At 40.9% G+C, this 26,194-nt stretch overlaps 1 protein-coding gene across 1 annotated transcript in view; it reads right to left on the reverse strand.

Moving 5' to 3' along the window:
* Positions 1-26,194, reverse strand: part of LOC134572886 (relaxin receptor 2-like) — a 312,105-nt gene that overhangs the window by 97,120 nt on the left and 188,791 nt on the right. Inside the window, exons 3-5 of the mRNA XM_063432173.1 lie at positions 12,954-13,043; positions 12,167-12,272; positions 1,386-1,457 (exon numbers count right to left, since the gene is read on the reverse strand). Of these exons, the coding sequence (XP_063288243.1) occupies positions 1,386-1,457; positions 12,167-12,272; positions 12,954-13,043 (268 nt within the window). The remainder of the gene's footprint in view (positions 1-1,385; positions 1,458-12,166; positions 12,273-12,953; positions 13,044-26,194) is intronic.

The raw sequence follows: 26,194 nt of genomic DNA on the forward strand, positions 1-26,194 counted from the left end.
ACCTTTCCAGGTCACACTCTTCCACATTTTGTGAATTAAGTGTGTTCTTTTAATAATGTGTGTAAATATGACTGTATGTCTGTTTGTATGACAGTGTACCTGTATGTGTAGATTGTGTTCTTGTATGTATGCGCCTGTATGACTATGTTTGTTTGATTGTGTGCCTTAATATCTCTGTGACTGTGTGCCTGTATTGTTGTGTGAGTTGCTATATATCTATGCCTATATGGCTTGGGAGGAAAAAGACACACAAAGGACCCGGGGAGGGACACACACACACAAAACAGGCTGAGTAGAGAGACCCACAAAAAAGGGCTGTGGAAACGAGAAACACACAAAGGGGCTGGGGGGAAGAAAGAGACACACAAAGGGGCTGGGGGACGTAAGATACACAAGGAGGGGTTGTAAGAGACATACAAGGTGGTATAAGACACAATGAAGAGGGGATACAATACACTGAAGAGGGGATAAAAGGAATGGAGCATTTTAGTTATGAAGACAGGTTAACAAAAATTAAATCTGTTTAGCTTGGAAAAACGGCACCTGAGAGGGGATATGATAACATTATACAAATATATTCGGGGCCAGTACAAACCTTTATCTGGAAATCTATTCATAAACAGGGCTATACATAGGACACGAGGTCACACATTTAGGCTGGAAGAAAGGAGATTTCATCTAAGGCAAAGAAAAGGTTTTTACACAGTAAGAGCAATAAGGATATGGAATTCTCTGCCTGAAGAGGTGGTTTTATCAGAGTCCATACAGATGTTTAAACTGCAATTAAATAAATAGTTGCAAAAACATAACATACAGGGATATAATTTCTAAATAGTGGGGTAATAGCTGCTTGATCCAAGGAGACATCTGACTGCTATTTTGGGGTCAAGAAGGAATTTTTTTCCTAGTTTGTGGCAAAATTGGAAGCGCTTCAGACTAGGTTTTTTGCCTTCTTTTGGATCAACAGCAAAAACATACGTGAGAAAGGCTGAACTTGATGGACACAAGTCTCTTTTCAGCTATGTAACTATGTAACTAAAGGGGTAATACATTTTAAAAGGGGCTTATGAATCACCCGGTGAAGATGCTTCTTTTTTTTTTTTCAGTGGTGGGGGATGCATCTTTGTGTAGCCAAATACCCTTGCATTGGCCCTTCTGCTGTTAATAGGGCAAAATATATCAGTAGTATGAAGATATGATTGTGGTTGCACAGCTCCAGATTATAAGCAATACCAGAACACAGTATACACTTTTATAGCTGAGAATTCAAACAACCTATGTGTTTTTTTTAAATGTTTTAAATTTTTTTCAAGTATACACATCTGATCTGATCCGTTGCTCTGAATGATAGATCTAACAGCCCTTGTTTGTTGTTGGTCACTCACAGTCTCTCCAGTTTCTGATATGTTTGGAATCCACCATCTGGTAGAAATTTTATTTTATTTTCCTTCAGATCCCTAAATACAAAAAGAAACAAATACCATTATAAACATCTGAAATAGAATAGCCAGATTAGACACTTTGGGGGAATTATATCAACGGTAAAAAAATGTAAAAGGCAAGGAGTAACCAATAGAATGTGCCTGTTGGTTCCACTAGTTCACACGGTGATTGCCCCGCTTCAGCCTTACACCACTTTATAAGACAGCACTTTGATAAGTCATTTCCACATTTTCCTTTCCTCAGGTTAAAAAACAGTTGCATGCACATGTCAACTTTTTGGGTTTGTTCCACTGGATACATTTACAGCAAACTGTGTTCTAGTTTTCCACAGTAACTCCAGTCCAGATGGCATTATTTATTTTTATTATCTTTCCATATATCAATGTTTCAGTACAGGCATATCTTTTCAAGATGATTGGGAAATACCTAGCTTCAAATGTTCATTTATGGCAAATCAGTACAATTTTAAGGAACATTACAGTTTTGAGTTGCTATTAAATAGTAATGGGGAGATTTATCATGGCAAAAACAGGAGTGATTTTAGGTCAAAGAGCAATCACAATGAGAACCAACAAAATGTTTCAATATCTAGTACTAAGATTTAATGTAATCTTTCTTCATAAATCCTTTTTTTCCCATAAAGAAACCCCCCCTTTCATCCCCCCCCAAAAAGATTTAGTACTATGCATCCAAACTAGGACATGTGTTGCCTTAAGTGTCCCCTCACATGCTGCATAATATTCCCCTACCACCCTTATGTAAAAATAATTATTAATCAGCAATGATAATTTGAATAATGCTGTCTAAATATTATTTTTTTCCATTTTGTACAAAGTCCTGCTAGCTGGTTTACTTTTGTTGTGTTGTTTATTTTATAGCTAGGATAATGTCTGTGCTTCTACAATCGATTGTACGAATGACAAATAAAAATCTTCTACTAGATTAATTTACTACATCCGCAGAGTGTTGTCCAGAGGTCTGTTGTGGAAATTCCTGAACTAATTCAATGTCAAATCATACAATACAATATATTTTTATTGCATTTAAGATAATAGAGAAAAAAGTATGGAGTGTCATTCTGAAGAAGTAATAACATTCATTACGCCTTGAAATCAGACATAATGGTGATTGCATTTTCTGCTTTTCCGACCCTACATATACATTCAAGTAGCCATATGCAAACTTAAACATAAAGTGTAGCATTATAAGATACACACCAAAGGCACTCGAAGTGTCAAAACTAAATGCAGCCTATTTTGTGCACAGTATGAATCGCTAAGCTTTAACCATCATACAATCATCTGATGTGAAATAACAAAACACATGGTGTGGGCAAAAATGGGGGTATGTGAGGCGGTAGAGAAATATCTAAAACACGTCATGCAAATTATGATTTGGGAACTTATATTTGCAGCTTTAAATGATTTGTTTGCTTTCACAGACAAATGGGACACAGAGGAACACACGAGTGACATGATAAAGTAGGCACACTGGTATCTGGAGGCTATATGAACGTCTTTTCCATAGCAACCAATAAAAAAAAAAAAAAAAAAAAAAGCAAACCCAGAAAATGTTTTGCAATATATACACACACATTATAATTGTGCCCCACTTGCATATCTCAAGTTGGACCTTGTTAGGTCCCCTTTAAACGCAGAAACTCTAGGTTTCCACAACTATTCCAGAATTTAAGCTTGACATACCAATGAGCACAGACAGGCAGGCATAGTGTTTCAGACTTCACCATGTATTTCTGCAGGCACCGTTAGCCGTGAATGATATTTTAAAGAAGCTTTTTTTTAAACCATAGTGTGCTTTAAGATCCAAAAGGACCAGTGACGAGAAACGAGACAGAGAGAGAGAGAGCCTGCTCACACACAGGGCATTAGATCCTAAGAAAACAGCACAGTCCTGTAAGATATTAATTAACCAGACCCGTATAGAGTCACAAATAACAATTTATTGTCTGCAATAATAACAGGCTATACTGAACATGCAATAGCAGGCAATTTAAACCATAGCATAAGAAGAAAACCCTAGTTCATATGAGCCATAACAAGTAGAACATCTCATACTACTTCAGGTTAAACTAGCAAACAGGCTTCAGCAACCTTTAGATTATCTGCAAATGTGGACTTTTCTTTGGTCCTTGCTGGCACGTTAGCATTCTACTTCCAGCAACAGTCTCTCTCCCTTCTAAATGCCTTACAGCCAGGATTGTATTTTAGTTGCTTATTTAATACTCACTTGCAGCTGAGGAAAGTTTGGTTTCGATTTGAACTCTAGGCTTGGGTTCTTCCTCTTTGTTTTGCAGTTGTTTAGAAACTGTAGGGTGTATATCATACACCTCTTTCAAAAATAGAGGTGAAATATGAATACTGTCATTGACAAATCCATGCACCTTATCACAATAGAGTGTGTGTTATATATACACACACAATATTACACACACTATATGGACAAAGGTATTGGGACACCTGACTGTTACACCAATAGGGACTTTCATGACACTGCATTCTAAATACATGGACATTAATATGTAGTTGGCCCTGCATCTGCAGCTACAACAACTTCCACCCTTCTGGGAAGGCTTTCCACAAGATTTTTGAGTGTTTCTGTGAGAATTCTTGCCCATTTATCCAGTAGATCATTTGTGAGGTCAGGCACTGATGTTGGGCAAGTTGGCCTGGCTTACAATCTCCGCTCCAGCTCATATGAAAAGTGTTCGATGGGGTTGAGGTCAGGGACATTTAAGTTCTTCCACATCAAGCTCATCCAACCAAGTCTTCATGGTCCTTGCTTTGTGCACCTCGGCATATATATACACACACACACACGTACACTGTCACATCATGCCATGTTCTGCGGAGATGTCTGGCTTTGGCTTCTGGTATCCAGTACTCTTTTTACAATTCTTGTTTAGTTTTTCTTGTTTTTTTGGTTTTCTATTCTATGTCTGGTTTTCTTTATGCTGGGTTTTTCTGGGTTCATTCCTGTAATCTGTCCCTGGAATTCCCAGTATCCAGGTTTCCTTTAAATGTTTGTTTTATTTGCCACACCTGTTTGTTTTCTATCATTCCTTTTGTTTCAGTGTCCTGCAGGCAGCTGCTCATGACTTCTGCCCTTTCTTACAGGTAAGTGCTACATATGTGTTTCTTATGGTTCTTCTAGTATACATTAGGCAGAGTAGGACCTGCCAGATATGGGGTACATTGGCGTTGTTGGCAGGCTTATGCAATGTATGATCATTAGTGATGTCCCGAATAGCCAGTAACCTGTGTTTATTATACATTATCCTCCCATAGCCAGTAACCTGTGTTTATTATACATTATCCTCCCCATAGCCAGTAACATGTGTTTATTATACATTATCCCCCCATAGCCAGTAACCTGTGTTTATTATACATTATCCTCCCCATAGCCAGTAACCTGTGTTTATTATACATTATCCTCCCCATAGCCAGTAACCTGTGTTTATTATACATTATCCTCCCCATAGCCCGTAACCTGTGTTTATTATACATTATCCCTCCTATAGCCAGTAACCTGTGTTTATTATACATTATCCTCCCCATAGCCAGTAACCTGTGTTTATTATACATTATCCTCCATATAGCCAGTAATCTGTGTTTATTATACATTATCCTCCCCATAGCCAGTAACCTGTGTTTATTATACATTATCCTCCCATAGCCAGTAACCTGTGTTTATTATACATTATCCCCCCCATAGCCAGTAACCTGTGCTTATTATACATTATCTCCCCCATAGCCAGTAACCTGTGTTTATTATACATTATCCCCCCACAACCAGTAACCTGTGTTTATTATACATTATCCTCCCATAGCCAGTAACCTGTGTTTATTATACATTATCCTCCCATAGCCAGTAACTTGTGTTTATTATACATTATCATCCCATAGCCAGTAACCTGTGTTTATTATACATTATTCCCCCATAGCCAGTAACCTGTGTTTATTATACATTATCCTCCCATAGCCAGTAACCTGTGTTTATTATACATTATCCCTCCTATAGCCAGTAACCTGTGTTTATTATACATTATCCCCCCCCCCCCCCCCATAGCCAGTAACCTGTGTTTATTATACATTATCCCCCATAGTCATTTATCGTTGGACCTAGGCAGCATGATGTCTTAGGCCGGCCCAGAGAGTGAGTGAGTGAGTGAGTGAATAATATAATATATATGTTCAGAAACATATTAGTAATATATGTAAATCGGGTTCATGCAAAGAGGGTGAAAAGGTATTAAAGAAAAACACACTTATTGCATCAAATTTACAAAGCCAAACTTTTAAAAGCTTTCCTCATTTCTTTCTCGGGATGAGGAATATATCGGTTGTAGATTGAGGATTTCCATCTGCCCAATCTTTTAATAATATGCACTGGAGTGTCAGTGTTGAAGGAGACCGAAGCTGCCCTATTCTAAATGAAAGACCCGAGACATGGATACAACCCAATCTTAGGAGTAGTGTTCTGATGTAGAAGATGAATTTAGCCGTAGTCAGAGGGATTCAGTGAGAGTAGTGGTGAAATGTGTGTGGCATGACTGAGTGTGGGTAAGTAAGAGTCAAGTATTTTAACTGGGCACTAGTTCTAGGTGGGATAAAGTGGTATAGCGGATGGATGAGTAGTTTGGTTCGTTTTAGAGGTTTGTAGAGAAAGTATATAGTGATCATGATTTTTAGCGATATCCAATATTTTTAAGGTGGTCTCAAACAAACATGAAATGCTATATAAAATTTGTGGGAATATCGAATAGTCGTGTACAGTAAATCAGAGAGGGCTCAGAATATCGAACCATCAATCGGTAACCTGGATGAAGTAGGGGGTCTATCCGTTTTATTAAATACGCGGTAATATGCTTTTAATGGGATAGGATGTTAGGAAAGGTGTGTGATTGGGATAAGTGGTTGTGGCTGTATTTACCTTATCCTGGGACCGACCTGGCTCCTAAGCTTGAGCCGCGCGTGGCTGGATCACTCCTGCCTCCACACGAGCCACATGCGGCTTGATCTCCAGTGATCGGTCACAGGGGCAGTGGGAGCCAAAAGTTGATTCAGGCTCCCATTGACCCACGTCATTCCAGCACCCCCACACACGAACGTTTTGGGGGCACAATAGCTTGCATTTAAAAAAACACAAAAAACTTTTTTGACTGTAATATAATAGCAGTCAGTTTCCTTCACACGTGTGCGTTTCAGGGCCAGGGCACAGTGTTACACCAGTGCAACTCATATCTGGTGTAACAGTAGTGTACATTTAAAAAAAAAATGCAGGGGGCTTGTTGTCACCTTTCGGGGACCCTTGGTGTTGTACGTGGCTGGGTGGAGGAAGAGACCTTCACTGACATCAGTGAGGACAAGGAACGGGACATGGCTAGCTTGGTATCCAACCTTGTGCAAATGGGGAGTTTGCGGTTGTGCAAATGGACTGTTTGCGGTTGTTTGCGGCGCGTTAAACGGGGAGTTTGGTCTGTCACTGTGAAGCGGGCGTAACCCTTACACTACCTGATCGATACAACATCATACCTGATGTTTTAAAGCACGTTATTCCAAACAATTTAGGAATGTTAGGTGACTTATGCCCTTTATGGATTAAAACCAGACGCTGCATTAACTATGTAATTTTCCATGGGAGTTTTGCCATGGATCCCCCTTCGGCATGCCACAGTCCAGGTGTTAATCCCCTTGAAACAACTTTTCCATCACTATTGTGGCCAGAAAGAGTCCCTGTGGGTTTTAAAATTTGCCTGCCTATTGAAGTCTATGGCGGTTCGCCGGGTTCGCCCTTTCGCGAACATTTGGAAAATGTTATGTTCGCGACATCACTAATAATCATATAATGTGACTAAATCCCAATGATTTTCATATATAGTGCTTAGTTATTTCTCCTCTTGTTTTGCCTATCTTATCTGGTCTTGTTTTAGTTTGTATACCTAGTCCATGTACAGTCCTGTTCAGTCATGCCCATGTTATGTTCATGTTTCTCTCATGTCTTGTGTACATGTTCTGGGTTTAGCTTCCTGTCCTTCTCCGGTTCTGCGTTCTCCTAGTTTTTTCTTGTTTTCATGTTTGGTGCCTCTCCTAGCCTTGCCTTGTTTCTGTACTGGATACATTCTTGCTGCAGAGCCTCCCTATTCAGCTCCTGGGAGGTCTGCTTAATTCCAAGCTTCAGGTTCCTGGGATCCGCTGTAGCTGCATCAGGGACCTGGTATGTGGCCGCACAAACGCTGGTGCTCAACACCAGAGGGCGTGTGGTTACCGTGCACCAGGCCCTAATAATCCACTCCCACGCTGGAGACTCCCAACTTTTCATCAGGCACTCAGGGGTCCCGGTTTCCGTACCGCCACCCCCTGACAAACACACACACAAACCCCTCCAAACTGTCAGTGGGACATTAACAAAATTGTAGTCCTATCTCGCCATCCCACCTTAGTCCCCTGGTGTTCCACTATGTTTAGGGAACTAGGACCTTGCAGAGAGCACTGAAACAGTGCTCCCTGCAGGGACAGCCCTCCGTGTAATTTTGTCTGTTTATCAAAATATATTCCAGGTAAGGTATAAAAATATATATAATATTTTAAAAGTATGTGGCTAGAAGCAGGTATTAAGACAGCCAAAAATACTTCATTAAGAACAGAAAAAAACACAATGCGTTTCTCCTTTTAGTTTTTTTTTTTCAAGTGGATAAGGGGAGAAACGGCTTTTTTTTACCTGTTCTTAATAAAGTATTATTATAATAAAGTACCCCCCCCCCCTTTTTTTTTCAAGCAGTCATAACTCGCAAAGGATTCCCAACAAAGTATTTTTTATGACTGTGTTAATTTGTCCCATTACATTTGGGCCCATGAAACAAGTGAACTGTGTAGGAAAATGGTTGCAATGTTTCATACCATGTTTTTGTTCATCCCCCTTGAATTAAAGCTGCAAGTCTGGTTGCATCTCGGTTGTTTCAAATCCACTGTGGTGGCGTGCAGAGCCAAAATTATGAAGCTTGTGTCAATGTCCAAATATTGGACCCAACTGTATGTAAAATTTGGAATATGATTAATGATGTGGTTCCAAATATACAAAGAAAAAAAGGGAACTGGGTGGGCACACCTCGAACATGCCTTTCTCAGTAGTAGATTAAGCTGAGCTCTAGAACAGGAGTACGCAACCTTTGGCACTAAGTGGATAACATCTCCCACAATGTTCTTACAGCAATATTGCTGGTAAAGAGTGATCTAGGAGGAGGAACATTTCTTGCCTCTTAATAGGATGGCCTCGAAGTTAACATATCAGGACTTGGCTTTCATGACCATCACAATGAAGAAAAAAACAAACATATATAAGTAGAAATTAAAATTTTCTCTCTTTTTCTACTTTTTCTTTCTTCAATACCCATTATTCTGTCACATTAATATGTTCTCTACAAGTCACGTAATCACCCATTAGATGCCATGATTGTATAAGTGTTCATTGACCTTCTGGCAGTGAGGATAATTGCATTCATTTTCAATAATGTATGTACTATGTACTCATGTAGTCATAAAAACACTAAATAAATATAAGAGTTAGAAAAAGAAAAGTTATGAATTGTAGGTTGGTGGAGGGGTGATAGGCATACAAAATCTCTATTTTTTGTTATCACAATTCAATGAAAGCCTAAACCATTGAGTTCTTGCGAGCAGCACATACATTGTAACAACATATGTTGCTCGGTGACAAACAATGCTAATTAATGGCATGCTCATTAGGCAAATCCTTATGTGCCAGCAGCATTATTGACATTTTAAACCAATTTTGACAGCCGAGATATAAATGTTGAAGGGGCCCAGTGCTCCTGGATAAAATTGAGCTATATTGTAAGAAACTTTAATGTATAGCTGTGCACAAATAATGTAGCATTTAAAGTGTAATAAAAAAAAATACAATTGTGTACTGCTAAATATAAAAAATGTTCTAAATTAAATATTTATATACATTTCTAAATATTTATAGTTAATACTTGTAGCAGAGAGGTAGTATAATCCACAGGGTCTCCGCTGGTAGACAGGAAAAGCAGGTAATAATCCAAGTAGGCAGATACAGCATGCAATAATCCAGGTAGCGTTATAAGAATCCTTCCCTCCCAAGAACTAGACGACACATAGGCTGGGAGTCAACTGAGCTTTTAATCACAGGTCACCGTATTTATGGGATTCCCCATGCAAGGGGTTTCCCTACTGACATTTCAGGGGTTGTACAGTAGGGGACTACATGGGGAACTGAATAACCGGAACATTTCTCCCATCATGCACTGCTGCACGAGAGGGATACTCCCACTAGAATATACAGTTAAGTGGATTATCCCTCCGTGCAGCAGAGCTGACAATTTACATTAAAACCCATAACTTTTACATTATTCGTTATATTTAAACGAATGGACATTCGGTAGATAGCTGGGGTCTGAGCGCACATTTCGTGAAAGTACCGCTCAGATCCCAGCTTAAATAACCAAACGCCGCATGAAATAGACATTACATTTAAGTTCACTTCAAACTACCGATTTAACATAGGGGAATACAATACCGAAGGACAGGGACTCCTGAACGGCTTGGAAGTCCTGCAGTATTCGTGCCGTCGATTAGCCGATTTTAGTTCCAGGCGCTCGACGACCAAATACCGCTGGGCTAACAAAGGATACAAGATGGCCGACCGCCGCGTGCGAACGGCGGCCACCCTGAATCCTCTTAATTACCGATTGCAACAATGTTGCAATCCTTAATGGGAGCCACACGACCTCCTGTGTGTGGTCTCCCTTTGGTAGTTTGGTTGTTTCACGAACAGTGTTGAAATTCACTGTTCGTGAAACGATTTGCAGGAAGACTGGCGGCTTTCATGCCGCCAGCATACGAACGCCATTGGTTCTTAAAGGCATACATACACATTTGTAACACAATACATTAAATACAGTTTAAAGTGGCTGGATTTGCCACAATACTTTAATAGTTATGTAAACCAAAGCAATTCTGGTAGAATTCAAGACGGATGGGATGTAGACTTTAAAGTATCACTATAGGGTCAGGAACACAAACATGTATTCCTGACCCTATAGTATTAAACCACCATCTAGCTCCCCATGGCGCCTCATGCCTCCATAAATATAGCAAAATCTTACTGAAAATCTACTGAAGCTGTAGATCTGAATGCTGTTTGCCTCAGAAAAACAAGCTGTCTGCTGACATCATCAGAAGTGGTAGCCTGATCCAATCACAATGCTTCCCCATTGGATTGGCTGAGACTGACAGAGGCAGATCAGGGGCAGAGCCACCACAATTCAAACAAAGCCCTGACCAATCAGCATCTCCTCATAGAGATGAATTGAATCAATTAATATCTATGAGAAAAGTTTAGTGTCTGCATGCAGAGGGAGGAGATACTAAATGTTTGGATGCATTTTAGGCAGCCATGACCCAGGAAGGATCTCTAACCGCCATCTGAGGAGTGGCCAGTGAAGTTATGACTAGGCTGTAATGTAAACACTGCATTTTCTCTGAAAAGACAGTGTTTACAGCAAAAAGCCTGATGGTAATGATTCTACTCACCAGAACAAATTCAATAAGCTGTAGTTGTTCTGGTGACTATAGTGTCCCTTTAACAATTGAGTCCGAGAGATTGAGTGGACCTGAGTATATTTGAGGTATTAGGTCACCAAGACTAACTACAATTATTGGTACGTTTCACTTTAACCCTACTATATGTGTCAAATCATATTCTATAGTTTCCTGTGAATTATGTGTTTAAAACTTGGGCTGAAGAGGGAGTTGGTTGAAATTATTTGTCTGTAATCTGTAAGCATGCACATTTAAGTGGGCCATTCAGAAATAAAAAGCCATTCACATCAACATCTCTTGACTACACCTGAATCAGATAACACTACGTTTGTTATTTCTTCCATAAATGTTTTCCTAACATATTATAAAGAATAATCTCACTAGTGCAAAGCACATCAGAAAGGACAATCAAAAGAGTGGACATTACTGACTGGGAAACAGATGGTTGAACAGTATTGCAACTGTATTACTCTGGACTTTGTATTTTCTATGGTTTATGCCTTTAAAAGTGGAGTTATGTTTTGCTTGCCAGACAGTCATCATGTGTGGGAGAAGGAGGTAGAGCGCTGTAGAGAATCGTTTCTGCTATGCTACATATGGCTATGAGAGAGTTACATTAAAATTCCAGGTAAGGTGTATTAAAGACAGCACAGATTACATCATGTGAGTTTACCAATGTAAAAGGCAATTTCTTAAACAGTCTATGTGAGTAATAGAATAATTGGATTTCTTAAGTCCGTAGTGGAAGCAGGGTGCGGTGCTTGGTTGACCTCAGGTTTGAAGTTAAACCATTCTAATAAGCTTTGACAACTGAATTTGGGGGTGCCAGGGTACTACTGACACCATAACCGCTAAAGCGCACTGTAGTGGCTATGGTGCTTGAAGTGTTCTTTAAATAATGTCTTATGAGATAACACATTGTATCTTCAGTCACCAATTTTCTGGACAGCTTAACTTGCTTGATAAATAAACATTCTAGAAACCATAACCATCAGATAATTATAAATAGAACAACAATGTTTTTACTAGGTAAAAAGAATATGTTTACCAATTTAAGGAGTTTATTATTTTAAACATAGTGTGTGCGTGAGAGAGAGGGCTATGATATCCATAATACTTACAGAATTGTCACATTGGACGATACTAGTGGCACAGTGCGCAGTTCCAGCATTGAGCAGTTTATCATTCGTCTCCGACATATACAGTGTTCAGGGGATAGATCCAGTTCTGAAATGCAAAAAGTAATACATGGATGAAAATAGATTAGTGCTAGATTAGATTAGTGCCAGATCAACCATGTTTTCAAGGACGCGTAGAAAATGCACAAAAAGGGTTGCCCTGAAGTATGTAAAATGCGAATTCTGCAGGATTCCTCAGTGCCTAATTACTTCATCTTATACACCTTCTTCTGAATTCTACATACTACAGGGCAACCCTTTTCATGCTCTGCCCATCACTTTTTGTATGTGATATGTCCCTAAAAACCATGGTGGATCTAATCCTAGTTAGTAATGGATATCTATATCCATACATACTTGCCCACCCTACTCCAGTTCATGGGGTACTATAAGCAGTATAACTACAACAGCTCACAGTAGTGGTTATGGTGTTAGAAGTGTCATTATATGTTTCAAACCATTTCCAAGTTGTTTGCTAAAACTGTGCCTAACCCTGACAACAGCCCACATACGTCTGAACTTCACTTCCTCGATATCCAGTGAGATTCCATTCAATTTGGGCAGCAATGAAAGCACCATAATTGTTCTTCATAAACAGCCCATCTTTCTACTGACTGACTGACGCTGGCTCAAAAGTGCACAAACACACACAAACCCACACACTATGTTTCTATGCTATTTACACAGGACCCTCACAGTAGATGTAACCTTTAGCACAAATTTTATTTACCACAGTCATGGATCTCATCCTCCAGCATTGCTCGGTTGCCACGGGCACTCTGTATGATATCAAACAGCTTTGGCCAGCCACTGTTATCCACTGTGAGAAAGACAGACATATTATCTCAGTCACATAAGGACAGAAATGTGTTAGCAATGTTCTATTCCAGCCAATGCAGGATGGAATAACACATAGAAAAGTCATTCTCATTTAATTCATTGTTTAACAATGGATTGTTGCATCTATGTTAACAAAGATATCACAGCACATTTGAGGGGTGTAGCAACATACAATTGTGCTAAGAGTAAACATAGTTATTAACCTCTTCACTGTTGATACTGTTTTAAACCTCTTCCAAAGTGTACTTTTTGCAAATAATTCTTAAGCAAACAACAATATTAATATTTATCTGTGAGCTACAGACCCATATTTTTTAAATATACATGTATCTTTGATAAAAAAAACATTCCAAATAACATAATATATACACTGTGGTAGTCAATAAATTCATATTTCAAATGATATCCATGTCCTTATTATTTGACCTCTAATGAATTAAACAAGAAAAGGAGCATATCTCCAAAAGAATGAACTCTAAGAATGAGATAAGAAAAAGAACTCTAAGAATGAGATAAATTGTATACTGAAAATGTCCAATTGATACAAAGTCCAGAGGACACAAAAAGTCCCTATATGGATACTATGTATTATTCAAAATGATTAAAAAAAAATCAATTTATTAGATAATAATTAAAGGGACACTCCAGGCACCCAGACCACTTCTGCCCATTGGAGTGGTCTGGGTGCCAACTACCGTTACCCTTAACCCTGCAAGTGTAATTATTGCAGTTTTTATAAACTGCAATAATTACCTTGCAGGGTTAATTCCTGTCTACTAGACAGCCACTAGAGGGCACTTCCTGGTTCATAGCACAGGTTTTCTGTGCTATAGCATCGCTCACGCTATGTGAGGATCTCCAGCGTCGCTAAAATCCCCATAGGAAAGCATTGAACGCATTAGGTCTCCCCCGCTGGCGGCCGCACATGCGTGGGCGGACCCTGGACCAGCGCCGAGGGACATCGCGCTGGACTTTGGTAAGTCACTGAAGGGGTTTTCACCCCTTTGGCAACCTGGGATGGGGGGGTGGGAGGGAGAGGGGACATGCAGTGCCAGGAAAACAGATTGTTTTTCTGGCATTGGAGTGTCCCTTTAAAAACATATAGCAAGCCACAACAGAAAAGGAAAAAATAAACTTATAAATACACACAGAGTAGAGAACAGAAGATAATAAACTTTGCAATTTAAAGAAGCACTATAGGGTCAGGAACACAAACATGTATTCCTGACCCTATAGTGTAAAAACCACCATCTAGCCACCCTGGTCCCCTCATGCCTCTAAAAAAAAAAAAAAAAAAAAAAAAGTTAAATCTTACTTGAATTCAAGCCTAAAGCTGTCCAAAGTTGTCCATGTTTCCTTTAGAACTGCCCACTGCTTGCTGACATCAGCAGAAGTGATAGCCTGATCAAATCACAATGCTCCCCCATAGGATTGGCTGAGACTGACAAAGAGGCAGATCAGGGGCAGAGCCAACATGATTCAAACACAGCCCTGGCCAATCAGCATCTTCTCATAGAGATGAATTGAATCAATGAATCTCTATGAGGAAAGTTCAGTGTCCGCATTCAGAGGGAGAAGATACTGAATGTTTGGATGCATTTTAGGCAGCCATGACCCAGGAAGGATCTCTAGCTCCAGCTCCAGCTATCTGATGAGTGGCCAGTGAAGTTATCACTAGGCTGTAATGTAAACACTGCATTTTCTCTGAAAAGACAATGTTTACAGCAAAAACCTGAAGGTAATGATTCTACTCACCAAAACAAATTCAATAAGCTGTAGTTGTTCTAGTGAAAATAGTGTCCCTTTAAGAGGCGTAGAAGGAGTTCTGTAGCAATGAAGGCTGCTTAAAATGTCTCTTATTATAGGAATTTTAAGCAGGCTGGGCTTTTTCAAAAACTTGCAGGCATTATATCCGTAAGAGAAATGTATTTCTTTACAGGCTGGCCGTCTTTCCTAGAGTTTAGATTTATGGATTAAATCCCATTCTGCAAATATGAAAATTATTTTTTTTTTTTACTTGATTTTGTTAGTGAAGGGCTTAAAGGGATACTATAAGCTCTTAAATAACTTTAATTGCATTGATTGGGGTGCAGTGTCCCTGTCCCCTTAACCCTTCAATTAAAAGCATTGCAGTTTTAGAGAAACTGCAATGTTGACATTGCAGGGTTAAGACTACCTCTAGTGGCTGTCTCTCAAAAACCACTAGAGGCACTTCCTGCAGTTTCTTGGAGTTTAACTTTATGAAACAATGCTGGACATCTTCACGCTGTGCATGAGGACATCCAGCATTTTGCAAATATATCACAGCACATTTGAGGGGTGTAGCAACATACATAGGAAAGCATTTATTCAATGCTTTCCTATGGGGAAGGCCTAAGGTGCACACAGTGCTCACTGTGCATGCACATTAGGTTCTCTCTCTCAAGCTAACGCTAGAGGAGAAGTAGCCAGGCGATTACATATTGGCACTGAAATCAGATAAGTGATTAAAGGGGTTTTAGCCCTTTCATTGTGGTGGGAGTGGGGATGAGGGTCGGGGAGGGAGGGACACTGAAGTGTTAGAAATACAACTTTGTATTCCTAACACTAAAGTGTTCCTTTAAGTAGTTTAGCAGGCCTGGAATGGATGGAAATATTTGGTCCATCATCAGATTTGGTGGTGGAATCAGAAGCCAGCCTATGGGGCTGGGGAGCGCATTGTGTGGACGCCTCCACAGGTGGTCTATGGCTGCATGAGGAGTCCGAAATGCACATTGTATGTTTGGAACTGATAGCGGGCTTCTTCACCATCCGTTGTCTGGCCAGTCACATGTCAGACTGCTGCATCATGCTGTGCATGAACAACATTTCAGCTGTCCAATATAATCGCCTGGGCGGAGCCCGATCACGGGCACTCTCAGAGGCCACCAAGGACATCAACCCCTTCTGCCGCTCCCGAAATATTACTTTGCAAGTGGAGTAACTCCCGGGGATATCAAATTTCACAGCGGATTGGTATTCCTGCCACTGGCGGGACTGAAGCGATTGCCAACTACACATCAATGTTTTCCAAATGCTTCACCGGTGCAGGGGTCCTCTGTGGATTAATCACTTTGCCTCACGGACAAATTGTCAGCTCCCGAGATGCTTCAGATGGCTTCCGGATCTGGAATGTGAAGCAGTTAACGCGTTCCTCCAGGTTTGACCACCACAGAGAGCCTATGCATTCCCTCCTTTCTTCATGTTGATGAGGGTCCTTCACAAAGTCCGAGTTAAGGGGATATTCCTGCTTCTGATCACCGCGCTGTGGCCGAGTCAAGCATGGTTTCTGGATCTACTAGAGCTTTCCTGCGACAATCCTCTGTCGCTACCAACGTTCCCGCTCCTACTGTTGAATACACAAGGAAAAGCACATTCACTCATACTACAGGACTTACATTTCGTGGCCTGAATGATTTCAGGGGATCTTGGGCTGTCGATGGATTATCGCAGATGACTAAGGACCTGTTATGGGATTCGTGGGCTCCTAGCACGAGACGATGCTTTCTCACAGCCTGGAGGAAATGGTCTGGTTGGTGTCTGGAGAGGGACGCAGATCCATTTACAGTCCCCGTCCCTCTAATTCAAAGTTTTTGGTATTATCTGTTCTCTTCAGGCCAATTGTACTGCTCGGTCAATGTTGCTTGCTTGGCTATTTCTCACGTTCCGATTCAGGGTCGTCTGGTGGGATAGGGCCGCTTGATTTGTTGACTACTATGAGGCATTCGTTTGTCTGCTCCAAAGTATTCCCATCTTTGGGATGTTGGTATGGTTCTCAATTTCCTATGGGACTGGCCGGATAATTTATTGTTATCCATTTGCCAACTCTCTGCGAAACTTACCTTGTTACTTTGTATGGTTTCTTTTTGTCGGGTCTCAAACGTTCAGGCTTTTGACGTAGACGGTTTGTCTTTTACGCGTGAGGGCATCTCGTGATCGATTTCTCGTTGCACAAAGACTAACTCATATCTCCCCCCCCAAAGGTAGACTAACCAGGTACCAGACCTCCAATTGGTCTGTACCTGAGTTAGTCTTGCAGCCTACCCCAAAATGTCCAGCTAACCTGGTAGCCTCCGGCGTAATGCTCCATTGTGGAACTCCTTTGTCCTGTTGTGGGGGAAGTTTGACAACCACTGCTCCTTCAGGTAGTTCTAACTGCCGCTGGGGAGGCAGACCGTTTGTCTCCACTCCCGGTTGCTCCAATTGGCACTGGGGAGAGGGACTGGCTGTCTCCAAGATGAGCCTCGCCGCCGCTTTCATTATGGACTGTAACGGCGCAAGTTGGGAGCACGTAAGACCACTGAGAAGCGGATTACAGTAGTCAAGGCGAGAAAGGACAGTGGAATGGACCAACACCTTAGTCGCATCTGGCGTTAAGTAGGGGCGGATGCGCGCAATATTTTTGAGATGGAAATGACAGGATTTGGCGATAGATTGAACATGAGGCTTGAAGGAGAGGTCGGAGTCAAAGAGAACACCTAGGCAGCGAGCCTGCGTGGTGGAGCTGATGGTAGCACCGTTGACTTGGAGGGAGACAGACACAGGAGTAACAACACTTGAGGGAGGAAAGACCAGAATTTCAGTTTTGGTCAAGTTTAGTTTAAGGAAGTGGGCAGCCATCCAGTTAGAAACAGCAGAGAGGCAGTCAGAGACACTAGTCAAGAGGGATGGGGAGAGATCAGGAGAGGGCAAGTAGATTTGCGTGTCATCTGCATAGAAATGATATTGGAAGTCAAAGGAGCTAATGAGTTTACCAAGGGAGGCAGTATAGATGGAGAACAGTAGGGGACCAGGGACTGAACCTTGGGGGACACCAACAGAGAGGAGTTGGGGAGAAGAAGCAGAGCCAGAGAAAGAAACACTCTTCCATTGAGGTTGCACTCTGCTGCTGGAAAAGTAGGCTGGCTGCCTCTACCTCCTCTCACTGTGTTGCAATCTGCCACTGGGGAGTGAGGCCAACTACAACTACCTCCACTCCCTTGGTTGAGACCTGCCGCTGGGGAGGGAGGCTGGCTGCCTGTACCTCTGCGTGCTGGGTTCCCATCTACCGCTGGGGAGGGAGGCTAACATCCTCTGATGTAAAGTCAATTAAATCTGTGGGCACATCATCCCAGATCAGTTGCACCACCTCTGCCAAAGGGCTGCTGCAAACCTCTTTTTGCTAGAGACCTCCTCCCCCCCGTCTTGGCCATCATGAACTCTTGGTCTCTCTAGGCTTGTATATTAATGGTCAACTGTTCCAGGTCGCCTGGAAGGTCTCCATAGAAACATTAGAGCCATGCTAGGCCAGTCGCTGCCGCATCTTGAACAGAAACTCTGAGTAAGAGGATGCCATGCTTGCCTGCTCCAAGTCTGTGGGCACCTCTCCTTATGGATTGCCTCTGAAGAAAGCCAATCCCTGCGACAGGCTCCTCTGGAACTCCTTTCCCAACAAGGACGCTGCACGAGTGCTAGCGCTATCCCTCTCCAGAAGATATGCAGGTATCCAAGGGACGTTTCCCAAGTCGCTACGAAGCTATCCCACCACTCCCACCAAATGTGACGGAGCTCCTGTACTCCGACTGAGTACCTCCGCCCAGTCCTCTTCCTAGCCGCTTGCAGTGACCCTGTGTGTGTGTAGATACTGTTAAATGTATTGCTTGCTATCCTGTACTGCTGAGGATTGCTACCAACTAGGTGGATTTGGCTATGGAGCTTGGTAGCAACAGCAATATGCACTACCTGAATAGCAAAGCTGGTTAATTTGCATATTCGGATAGATTTGCATACTACTATTTCTGCAGGCAGGAGAGATATTTTCTGTAAATTATTGTCTTCTCCACCCCTTTAGAAATATGTCATTGTGTTATAATAAGTTGCTGTATGTTGTCTGCTATGATTTGGCTGTTTGTATTTTTTTTTCTTATATTTCAGACCATACCTGCCTTTTTATAATTTCGAATATTTCATTGTTTATGGCTTGGTATATTAGTCATCATAAATATTTGCTGGCTCATCCCTAACTCCTCTATTTTATTTATTAATTAGAACTTCCTTGCTTATTTACACTTTATAAACTCTTTTATTCCCTTTCCTATTGGTATTCCTTAAGTGGTATCAACCTTATCAAAGAGAAAAAGTGGGAGGAGGGGGAAACCCAACAAATCTTGAAGACAGAAAAAAACAAAACAAAATTACCACATTCATACCTTCATTCACACCGTATCTTCCAGCAATGTCAGTCGTCTTTATTGTTTATTGTGAGGAATAATGTCTATTTCGTTCTTATCTCTCTAGGGCTTATTAATTCACTATTATCAATTCCCGCTCTTGTTGCTCCAATTTTTTTTTAGCCAATTTACCCATTTATCATAGTCCTCATATTGATTTTTAATTTTATTCAACCCTGTTTCCATTTGGATCTGGTATTTCAGTTGTTGAATGAGCTGTAACTCTTTGAACGGCTGTGCATTTTTCCAATTCCTGGCAATAATAATCTTTGCCGCTACCAGGCAGTGTGTTGTCAGAACGTGTTTCATTTTGCTAAGAAAAGGCCATCTCAAATGCAACAACATAATTTCTGGTGTAGCTTTTATTTTTATGTCATTTAAACTACACAGTAATGATTTAGCCATAAGCCAGAAGGGTATTACTTTTTTGCAACTCCACCATATGTGGAGATAATCACCCTTCGTTTCTCCACATCTCCAACATAAGTCGTTATTATCCTGTAACACTCTGGACATTTTTGAAGGTACCAAATACCATTTATTGATCACTTTGTAAAATGTTTCAATTAAAGAGAGACTGTGCACATATTTATTTACTTTAATTATTGCTTCGTACCATTCTTCTAATTCTATGGGGCAGTTCAGAGCTTTTTTCCAACTTTTTATTGCTGTTGGAAAGTTCTCTGTTTTTGTAATATCAAGTAATTTTGTGCATTTCGCGAAAAAGATTCTTTGAATCTTTCCTATTAAAGATTATTTATTTATTTTTTTTTTTAAACTTTATTTTTGAATGAAAGATCATGTCAAGAAAGTTACAATACAATATATGGCTGAATATCGGTATTTAACATACAAGGTGATTTCGTCTCTACCAGAGCAATATCATGACTTTTACATCAGGTTTTTCGTTACATGTTATTACGATGATCTTTCGGTTTTATTTTTATATGACTTGGAGAAAAAACAGCGGTGAGCGTTTCAGCATACTTTCTATAATGAACAGCCTGTGGTGGCTACGATAATGCTTAATGTGTGGGTTGGGACTATATTGTTTGGCTCTTTGGTGTGGTCCTCGTCTGGTGTCGGAGAACCGTTATGTGAGCCCTCGTGATAGGTGCTGTGTTTATGTCCCGTCCCCTAAATTGAAAGGAAAAAAAGAGTAGAGAACAGTGGAGAGAAGAGGATAGCAGGAGGGGGGAAAGTGCCAGAATGGAAAGATGGTGGGAGATAGGGAGGGAGAGAGGGGAGGAGAAGGGGATGGGTGCGCCGGTGTGGTGCAGGATACGGCTACGCCCCTGGTCTTTTGCCTGTTCCTCTACGGGGTGGCCTGGGGTATGTCAGGCGTACTCACTGTTTACCCAGGGTTCCCACATCTTTTCAAATTTAGTCGTGGTACCTCGAACTCTAGATGTAAGGTCGTCCATCAGGTGAACGTCTTTAATATTGGATATGACCTGTTTAGTTGGCGGCATGTCTATTAAAGATTATTTTAACACGTATGTTTCTCCATTGTTCATAATTGTTTTATTCTTCAAATAATTTTTTGACTCTTAAGTATGAGAAAGCCTCTCGATTTGGAAGGGACATTGTCCTAACTAATATGTCAAAGGTCTTTAATTCATTATTCACCATTAGATCTTCAACCTAATATTTACAGCTTTCCAGTCTTTTAGCGATATATTCATTATATCGGTTTCAGGACATTCTATATCTTGGAAACTCAAGATCTTATTCTTGATATCTATTTTCTTTTTTACTTTTTCCCATATGGGAATTATTTGATTCAACACAAATGATAATGAATAATCGCATACATTGTTATTCCATATGATATTAGATAGATTTTTAGTATGACATAGAGCTGTTTCTATCCTTCACCATGCCTCTTTTGGATATATCTCTTTTTGCAACATTGCAATATGATAAATTATCCCAGCTTCATAATATCTTTCAATATTCGGGAAGCCTAGTCCCCCTTTATTTATATTACAGCTCATTGTATTCATTTTTATTCTTGGCTTTTTCCCCCTCCAGGCGAAATTGGCAAAAGAGGATTTGATCATTTTTAGCCATGGTATAGGAATAATTAATGGCACCATCCTAAACAAATAAATCCACTTAGGCAGTTTGTATTTTTATTGAGTTGTCACAGCAATGTTTATTTAATGATCATATGGGCTAGTCCCAAGTAAAATAAAGTTATGTATGTTAGTTCCTTTTGGAACTTGTTTCCTGTAAAATTATAGGTACACTATGTTAGCATAATCTACAATTTTACCACATTCATATTTAATATATATAATTTTCAAGTCATGTTTGGATATATTTCAATTTATTTGTTTAGATTTGGTTATGATTATATAATATTCTAATAACTTTGCTTGCAACTTGGTCATTATGCTTGCCTTTCGCCTGTTTCTGTTTTTTTTTAGTGTGAAGACTTCTCTTCGGACTTTCAGTTGCATTTTAACTATGGTGCGGTTTGGATTTCTTCTCTGGAGACAAACAAATTTCATTTATGTTGTTGGTTCTTCATTTGTTACTGTTAGTTTGCATCAAAGAAAGAGGAGGAGTCTAGGAGCTCAAGGATGGATATAGTTCAAGACTCTGTTTTTGATTGGTTGAAACTTTTGATTGATTTGTGCTGCTGGAGTTTTAAGTAAAGAAAGTTTATGCAAACTATTCACCTCCTGCCATTACTAAATTTAAGATTATAGGTACCATACATTAGCATAATCTACAATTGTGTTCTGTGAAGAAGTTAGTAGAAATGTAAAAAAATTTTTTGTATGACTTTATCAGTCTCTCATATTGTTGTCATAGGCGTGCGCACGGGGTGTGCCGGGTGTGCCTGGGCACACCCTAATCCCCGTGGCACGCCTATGGATTGAGTCCTGCAGGAACTTTTTTTGTGCAGGAACGCCGTTCCTGCAGGCACTCAGCGCCCCCCTTCCTCCCCCCATGTCCCCCCTGTCATGGATGGGAGGGGGGCAAGAGGTGATGGACCCCCCCCCCCCCCCCGGTCGGCTCTCTCAATATCAGCCGCAGCGAGGGAGCTGTGAGCTTTCTGCTCCCTCTCGCCGCGCGCTGCTTGCTGATGCTGGGAGCCGGAATATGACGTCATATTCCGGCTCCCAGCTACAGCAGACAGCCCGCGCGGCGAGAGGGAGCAGAGAGCTCACAGCTCCCTCGCCGCGGCTGATATTGAGAGAGCCGCCCGACCCACTGGACCCCAGGGACAAGTCCACGCCAGCACTCCAGGTAGGGAGGCTGGGTGGACATTTTTTTAATTAAAAAAATTATAATTTGTGTGTGTGTGAATGTGTGTGTGTGTCTGTGACTGTGTGTGTGTGTGTGTCTGTGACTGTGTGTGTGTGTCTGTGACTGTGTGTGTGTGTCTGTGACTGTGTGTGTGTGTGTGTGTGTCTTTGACTGTGTATGTGTGTGTCTGTGTGTGTGTATGTGAATGTGTGTCTGTGAATGTGTGTGTGAATGTGTGTGTGTGTCTGTGAATGTGTGTGTGAATGTGTGTGTGTCTGTGTGTGTGTGTGTCTGTGAATGTGTGTGAGTGTATGTGTGTATGTGTATCTGTGAATGTGTGTCTGTGAATGTGTATGTGTGTCAGTGTATGTGAATATGTGTGTCTGTGAATGTGTGTGTCTATGAATGTATGAGTGTGTGTGTGTCTGTGAGTGTATATATATATATATTTATATATATACACACACACACACACACATATACATACACACACTGGAGTGTATATTATTTTTTTTGGGGGGTGGGAATCTTGGTTCCCACACTTTATTCCCCAGGACTTTATTCTCCCCTGTCGGCTCACGCAGAACCGGCGCTGAGTGTCGGCTCTGCTCTAAGCCTCCATGGGCCGGCGGGGAGATCAAAGATCTACCTCACCGGCCCACAGCAGCATGAAGGGAGGCAGGAGAGGACCCGGGGAGCTCTAGACAGCAGCTCCGCCAGGTTCCTCTTGCGAGATCTGAGCGTTGCCGCGGCAACGCTCAGATCTCACGAGAGTTAACTCTAGCCCCGCAGGCTAGAGTTCACTCTCCACTGGACCACCAGGGATGGCACATGGCAGCAAGGATCCCCCCTCCCTACATAAGGTAAGAAGGGAGGGGGGATATTTACTAATCTGCCCCCACCTCCACAATCTGTCCAAACATACAGGACACACACACACATACAGCACCCACACACAAAAAGCACCTACAGAGATACAGTACTCTCACACAAACAGCACACACACAGCACCCTCACACACAGCACCCACACACATACAGTACACATACAGCACCCTCACACACACAGTACACTAACCGCACCCTCACAAACACACACAGCACCTTTACAAACACACAACACCCTCACACACAGCACACTAACAACACCCTCGCAAACACACACACACAAACAGCACCCTCAGAAATACACGACACCCACACACATCACACAAACAGCACCATCACACACACATCACACAAACAGCACCCTCACACACACAGCACCCTCACACAGCACACTAACAGGACCCTAACACACACACACAAACACCCTCACACACACACAAACTTTTTTCAGCAATTCTGTTGTATATTTTCTGGTGTGCCTGGGATCATTGTCCTGTTGCATGACCCAATTTTGGTCAAGCTTTAGCTGTCGGACAGATGGCCTCACATTTAACACTAGAACACTTTGGCATACAGAGGAGTTCATGGTCGACTCAATGACTGCAAGTTTCCCAAGTTTTTTGGCTGCAAAACATGGCAGATCTGCCTAACATGGAGCTGTGCACTATGGCCAAACATCTCTACTTTGGTCTTGTCTGTCCAAAGTACTTTGTTCTAGAAGTATTGTGAATTGTTCAGATGCAACTATGCAACTTTGCCATGTTCTTTTTAGAGAGAATAGGCTTTCTCCTGGCAACCCTTCCAAACAAACCATACTTATCCAGTCTTTTTCGAATTGTTCTGTCATGAAGTTTAACATTTAACGTGCTAACTGAGGCCAATACAGTCTGAGATATAACTCTTGGGTTTTTTGCAATTTATCTGAGCATTGCACGGTCTGACCTTGGGATGAATTTGCTGGAAGATTCTCCTTGGAAGATTGGCAACTGTCTTGAATATTTTCCACTTTTGAATAATCTTTCTCACTGAAGAATGGTGGACTTTTAATTGTTTGGAAATGACCTTATAACCTTTCCTAGTTTGGGTAGCAACAATTGTTCTCTAAGATTTTAGCTGATGTCTTTCCTTGATGGCATTGTGTTAAAACACACCTCAATGCTCAACACAAGCAAACTGCTAACCTTTGGCTTTTATAGAGTAGGTCAAACTTGCTGATGATCAATTAGTCAAGGGAATTTGATAAGCAGCATCTGTCTTCTACTCTTAATTCTTATGGAAGCAGTGTACTTAGTTTTTCACACATGGCTTCTCCATTCAGACTTTACTTTTGTTAAATAAGTCAAAACATGGTGTAATAGAGTTGTTGTTCATCTGAGGTTGCATTTACACAATTATAAGACCAGCTAAGGAAGAGATGTTTGCTATTATGTCCTGATATGTAAAATCATAGAATTCAAACAGGGTGCACTTTCTTTCTGTAAATGGACAATTTTAATCTATTTGATGGAATACAGTAATTAAGTCCTCAATGTTGGACCTGGCACTGATGATGTATTGGATGTCTTGTGGGAGAAGAACATACTTGTCTGCAATCTCACACAGTATGAACTTTTTTTTTTTATCATTTAGAATTCTTTACACTAAGAACCATAAAGGACACAGAATTTATTGCCCACAGAGGTTGTCTTATCATACTCTGTAGATTACCTTAAAAATAAAAAATGTGTGTGTGTTTATTGGTAAAATAGAATATTCAAGGATATAATTAATATGCATGAATACAGGAGACATAACATTGCCATTATGCTGTCAAGCGGTTGAACTTGATGGACCTTTTTCAACCAAGATTACTATGTAATGTGGCAAAAAAAATCTGTATCAAGGCAAATTGGATGTACAGGAACAGTAGATGATAAGGGGCTGGCTAAAACAAGGTTACAGTCGAAGAAAAGTAGAGTAAAATTATACCAAAAGTATGGGTAAAATGTATTTCACACATAGTAAAAAAAAGTTGTTTGCTAGGTGATTTTCAGTAAAACGAGATCTAAACTGATAAATTACACAGCTGAAGGAGAGGAATGCCATTGTAAGAATTAACAGAGGAGGAGGTGTGGATAGTGAGACAAAAACGTGGAAGACCAGCCTGACTGCAGCATTTATTACTAACTGGAATGGAGTAAGCTGAGCCGATTAAGATCGATGAGAAGCAAATTACAGTAGTTGACATGAGAGATGTGTGTGGCTTAAATGAGCACCTTAGCTGTTAGGGGAATGTGCAAGCTATTTTTAAGATAGAAGTAACATGATTTGATGACTGACTTGGTGGAAGCGAGCCTGGCGTGAGAATTGATAGTAGTTCAATTGACATGAAGGGAGACAGACACAGGGAGTGTAGCATTTGAAGTAGGAAAGGGAAGAAGTTCTCTTTCACAGAGATTAAGTTTAAAAAAGTGAGCTGCCATCAAGTTAGAAATGGCAGAGAAGCACCTGTAGACATGATTCAAGAGGGACAGAAAAAGAAGACGGTAGATCTGCATGTCATCAGCATAAAAGTGACACTGGAAACCAATTAGTTTACCAAGAGAATGACTATAGAGAAGGAGTATAGATTGAGAACAGAACTAAAGAATAACAACAAAGTAGGCTTGCGGAGAAAAGAAAGCACCATATACGGAGACAATAAAAGCGCTATATGAGTTGATGAATTAGATCTAGAGATGATGATGTTGGCTTTCTCACAACTAACGTTTGGTCTG

The sequence above is a fragment of the Pelobates fuscus genome, chromosome 9 (genome assembly GCF_036172605.1).
Source record: "Pelobates fuscus isolate aPelFus1 chromosome 9, aPelFus1.pri, whole genome shotgun sequence".
Taxonomy (NCBI): Eukaryota; Metazoa; Chordata; class Amphibia; order Anura; family Pelobatidae; genus Pelobates; species Pelobates fuscus.